At 38.1% G+C, this 5,846-nt stretch overlaps 1 protein-coding gene across 1 annotated transcript in view; it reads right to left on the reverse strand.

The window, feature by feature from the left end:
* LOC142345282 (uncharacterized) overlaps window positions 1-5,818 on the reverse strand; it is a 20,826-nt gene extending 15,008 nt beyond the window's left edge. The window contains exons 1-2 of the mRNA XM_075397268.1: window positions 5,757-5,818; window positions 4,689-4,827 (exon numbers count right to left, since the gene is read on the reverse strand). Coding sequence (XP_075253383.1) covers window positions 4,689-4,827; window positions 5,757-5,799 — 182 coding nt within the window. The 5' untranslated portion in view covers window positions 5,800-5,818. The remainder of the gene's footprint in view (window positions 1-4,688; window positions 4,828-5,756) is intronic.
* Window positions 5,819-5,846: the final 28 nt, after the last annotated feature.

Here is a 5,846-nt window from a genome sequence, read left to right on the forward strand (position 1 = left end):
CTAAAATACGTGATATTAAAGTATTTAAGGCAATTAACAGCTATGCCAAAATTCACAGAAACTAGTTGAGGTTTTTTGTCGCCCGAGGCTGGAAAACTCAAAAAAATGACGACAGTTTTTAAAAATTTGAAAAAACTTTTTCAATTATTGCTGGAATTCGTGACAAATAAATGTTCAAAACCTTTCCACTGACCTTAAAAACTATGCTGTCAATTATTATCAAAACGTTTTAAAAATTTAATGGGCCTTGAGGCTTTAAAAACTAAAAATATGATAAAAAATTTTTAAAATTGATAAAAATTGAAAAAACTAGTATAATTTTCGTGATTACATATTTCGTTTCCATTACAAAAACATATAGCAGATGAAATGGCCAAAAAAATAATTATATCATGCAATAAATCTTTAGAAACTTTTACAAACCTCAATTCAAGAGTAACCAAATGAAAAACTCAAAACTTGACAAAAAAAACTTAAATAACTGCGCCATTTCGGTCTCGAAATTCTAAAAATAACCTTTTAACTTTCAACTAAGGCATTCCCCAGCAGCTGCACCACTCTAAGCCTCTAAACACTTGGAGGACTAAAAAAGCCGGCGTCGTATTTCTAATGAATCATACTGACCTTACCTGTTTTTCCTGTTTCGAAAAATCAAAGCCATGAAGAATGTATGTTAACATCTTAAAAAAAGACAGAGCATCAAAATAATTCAATTCTTGGATTGTAATAAGAGTTCGTGCAGCTGAACGTGAACATGTTTTGAGAAAGTAAATATCAATTGACCTTGACACCATTGTGGACAAGATTACCCCTGTCCAATAGCGTAATTGATACCATCAGAGGTGTACACAAGACAAGACGCAACTTAAGAGTTCAATTAACAACAATTTCGGCCACTAACAATTTGAGTAAAAAATAATGACCATTTTTTTAGATTAAGAACTTTCTAAGCAATAGGTTATTTAGAACTTAACGCACTTATTGTATTGAATGCAAGTCCAACCTCGCTGTCTAACAACTTTCAATTTCAGTTTAAGTTACCGAGTAAGTTGGACTAAATCAACTTAGGCCGTTTCTATTTGTAACTGACTCAGTTCATTAATTCTATTCCTTCAGGCTCTGATTTAGATAAATCAGAGTGCAAAATTTTTCCTTCCTAATTTTTTAAACTCACTAAAGGATGATTCACTAAAGGAGTTTCATTGATTGATACAATATGTTCACATGCAGAAGTTTATCGTTTTCAAAATTCTACAAATTTGATCTGTTGTTCACATTCTTATTTGCTAGGACAATAGATAGAAAAAACAACAAATTGAAAACAACATTGAAACAATGGATCAAAATCTAAGCTATTGGAATGGCGTACTAGCCATCTAGATTTAAGTGCTCAATTGTTGTACAGCGAAAAAAAGTCCGGTCGTTATGTTTTGTTTGGCTATGATACGCTTATCTTAAGTCCCACCAGTGCATAGGAAAGGCCATGTGACCCAATGTTCCTTTAAAACAGTGTCTTTTTGATGTAGGATATCACTGTCCTTCTTCTCGATACCACAATAATGTCGTCAGCTCGGACCAAGATAGAGGTGTGAAACTGTCTTTTTACTCATCCAAACAGACAGTGATTCTGCCATCTTCTGGTGCATCCCTGTCGCATCAAAAATTCCGCAAGTAAACTTTTTCCAGATATTAGTTGTCTTTTTCAAACCCTCATTGGAACATTTTAACTATTTTACAATTTTATCGATCTTTTCCTCGTCTCACAAGCTCTGCAGTTTGTTCAAGTAAACTTCTCTCCCAACAGTTGATTGCAGGAGGGCTCACGTGGAATCAAACTGGTTCATTACACGGTTTTTTTCATTGACAACTGAAATAAAATCCTGAATATTTCGGGAAGGCAGGTTCAAGCAAACGTCTCGAAGTACTCCAGTCCCACCGTTTCATAACCCCTCGCCATATATCGTGTCTTAGTGAACCCTGCGTCATGACAACCCAATTGCATGAAAATCAACCTTAACTCATTTTCAAGTCGTCTTTTTGACAATCAGCTTCTGACCGCCAGTTTTTTTTTTGATGAACTGCACTTTTTCTTGTAAGACAGGTGTCTCTGCGCTGCCAGGGATAGAGGTTCACGTTTAGATCTGCGGTCACCTCGATTGAGTTGGGTGCGCACAACAGGTTTCTGATGTTCCTGCTAGAAAAACCCACGATAATTGATTTGTGCTACTTGGAAACAAGTTTACTGCTATCCCTGCCTCTAATCCTCTTGAAGACTGTGCAATCAAAATTGACTCCTCCTTTCATAGAAAATTTTATTTTTGAACCTCTGATCACGACTTTGAAGGGAATGTTTGCTCCCCGTATTGTCTTTGGAAGCCCTGTGTAAATGAAAAGATATCTTTTCATTTCCGGCAATTTCTTGTTGAACCCCTCAGTCAACCCATTCTTTGGCCTCTGTAGTATGTCGTCTCTAGTATGTATGCATGTCTACTCTCTCCCATTTACAGGAGCTGCGCTGCCTGTACTTGTCGTCTGTGATCGTGTGGTTGTTAATGGAGCCATTGCTTTACTTAGCTGTCCTTTTGCACCATATCTGTTGCACTGCGATGCCTTTTTCTCCAGAAGTATTTAGCAAAAAGATCAGTGATCAGACACAGTTAGCAGTTAAGTTTCGTGTGTTCATTCTCGAATTAAAGATTTACTTCAATTACACTCAACCACTATGCCCCTTGAGCCGTAGCGCTGTGCAATCACAAAAGTTCTGCAAAGATTTTGTAAATTTTGCATTGTTTGTCGCTGGGTTGAGGCTCTTCTGTTTGGGGAAGTTTTGTTGACACATTGGCGGACTTTTGAGGACCAAAACATCAAAGAAGGTCTTTGCTTTGTTGAGTTTGCTTTCCCTGCTGATTGTAGTCCTGTCCTCTAATGTAGAAGTTGTCCAATTTTCCTCAAGTTATGTTCCAGCCAGCTGTGTCACGAAGATCACTACTGTCATTGTTCTTCTTGTCCTTGATTTCAGCAATTGCTTTTTCGTGGGTTTTCTTCCTTTCGTTTGCTTTATTTGCCTAGAGCCCGGGCTCTTTGTGTTGCTCTTCTGTCTACTGTTAGGGCTTCCTGTAGAGCTTCTTGTTTTTTCATGTAAATGCCCAAACCGTCACTGTCTTTTAGCCTATTAAGATTTGATCGAGCAAAACGAGTGTGGAAAAATAAACTAATCAAAAAATTATGCCCGTCAACAACAAACTGGTTTTGTTCATGAAAATACTTTTTTGACCTTGAAAAATGCTGAGCCCAAACCGGTTGGATCTGAACTTTGGCAGGCGTTTGTTTTCTAACTTAGTTTAAAAAAATTTTGTTCCGCTGGTAAAAGTTCATAAACCAACACAATTAAGTCATTTTTTTTTTAATTTTCGACAAAAACAGTATATCCTCCCACTACCTCGCGTTGAATTTTTTTTTCAATAATGCGTCCCTACAAGTCAATACGAGTGACGTTTTTGTAACTGATTTTTTGAACAACCATGGTTCGCTTTGAGATTGAGTTGCTAATATTGAACCGTACTCTACAACGTGAAGCCAGCTACCCCAGGTTGAGATCGCGCTTGAAATTGCCTCTGATCAGACCGTCCTAGACAAGTGGGACCTCTGGCCAGACGATTGTGCACTCGAAGAACATTGTCCGCTCGGAGTGCGCTCGAAGCGGCCTCTTAGCAAACGGGTTCCAGACCAAAATGACGAGTCCTAGACCATAGTCCAGACAAGTTCCAGACCAATGTCCAGGCTAAAGTGCGCTCGAATTGTTGTCCCCGACCATATACATGGATGATCTCTGCAGATCTTCAATTACGAAAGTATTTCACGAACATACATGACAATAAATACATATAATAAGATATATCAATAAATTAAAAATTTAAACATTCTTAGCAAAAATTTTGCCACCTATTTTTTCATAATTTACGGCTTGCTGAAACGTTCCAACTCCCATCACTTTGGAGATAGAGGTTGAGCCAGGTTTTTTAACCTAGTGTTCTTCTCAAAATCTCCTATAGTTGTTTGTTTGTAACTCTGCCGTAGCCGGTTCCCAGCCCGGTTGAGAGAAGAAGGAGGGGAACACACCCAAAACATACTGAAAAATCTCAAAAAGTTGTTCGTTATTTAAACTCTTGATTTTATCCGACAGTATTTAACCTATTTTAGCTGGCTAAACGTCCTCTGATCCGACTATCGAGCGTTCGAAGCGTCCTCTGATCAGACAAAAGTGCGGCCAAAACGTCGCTCAGATCAGAAAAAAGTGTTCGAAACGTCCTCTGATCAGACTAAAGTGCGTTCGAAACGTCCTCTGATCAGACAAAAGTGTGATCGAAGCGTCCTCTGATCAGACTAGTGTGCGCTCGAAAACCTCCCTGATCAGACTAGTGTGCGTTCGAAATTGTCTCTGATCAGACTATTGTGCGCTCGAAACTGCCTCTGATCAGACCGTCCCAGACCGAAGTTCTGACCAGACAAGTTCTAGACCATTGTCCAGACTAAAGTGCGCTCGAAGCCTTTCCAGACCATGTGATTCGAGCGTACCGGGAACATGTGTGGGCTCGAAGATCGTCTGATCAGGGGTCATTTTGGTCTGGCCACCTCGATCTGGGCCTGTAGGTTGAATTTATGGCTGACAATAAAATAATTCGACAGACCTTCTTTTGGCACACAATTTCCCATTGTTTGTGAGTCTTCCGGGAATAGTGAACACTTGGGAATGCCAGCCTTGAGTTGCTTTGAATGCCGCGGGGGTCCAACTTCCACCACCACCGCCACCATTTATCAGAGATGTACCTGTTCACAAATGGACAAATTTTTCAAATATCAACACTCTAAATATCAACACTCTATCAACTTTTTGAATGATTCTTCTTTTAATCACACACAATGAATTAGACTTGCAAACTCTTGGCCCGGACTTGGATTTAGAGTGCCAAGTTTAAAAATTGACTTGATCGTAGCTCTGAGTCAGTAATGAAATGACAGTTGAATTAAGACTAGCCCGGTCCCGAAGTTGGCTTGGCATTAAGTTCGGGAGAGATCATCGATTTTTAGTTAATTCCCAGTAAATTAGATTCCCAGTAAATTAGTACCAGGAAGAAGAAATGTCTTCGAAAGCGCTGTTAATCTGGGCAGCTGATGAAAGTTTTACTGTTTAATATTTTTTATTCAGCTGTGTTTGAACCGAACTACGATAATTTCAAACTTAAAAAAAGACATTAAGTGCTATATAATGTTTGGGTTTTTTCCATTATAGCCGCTCTCCATGAAATTATAGCCCCATTATGGTATATTTACAGTGATTGGTGGTGGTAGTGGTGGTGGTGGGGGGGGGGGGGGGCTACAGGTTATCTGACCACTAAGCTGGAATGGGAAAGATGCAATGTTTGTAATAGCTACCTCAGTCGAAATCAAACGATTATCTCACAAAATCTTGCAATATAAATAAAAATTGCCATTATGCAAACTATCAGAGCAATTTTTAAGATTTTGCAAGATAAATTGACAACATGAATATTTGAATAATTGGTAAAATGTGTACATTTGGTAAAATTGTAAAATTCAAACGTTTCATATTAATGCCAATGCGTTTTGAAAGATATGCTTCTAACGAATTTTGGTAAAAATTTAGTAAAGCTCACTCAGTTGTTTGTTGTAACTGTTTAGCCTAAAATTTCCCGAAAAATTTTAAAATTGTCGAAAAGAAATTGCATAAAACTTACTTGATATTGTAGATAATATAATAATTGGTAATAACTTTTCCATCAGGTTAAGCTGACACTTGTTTCATTTAATGCCAATTCTTGAGTTTA

Source organism: Convolutriloba macropyga, chromosome 1 (assembly GCF_964194025.1).
Source record: "Convolutriloba macropyga chromosome 1, txConMacr16.3, whole genome shotgun sequence".
NCBI classification, from domain to species: Eukaryota; Metazoa; Xenacoelomorpha; order Acoela; family Convolutidae; genus Convolutriloba; species Convolutriloba macropyga.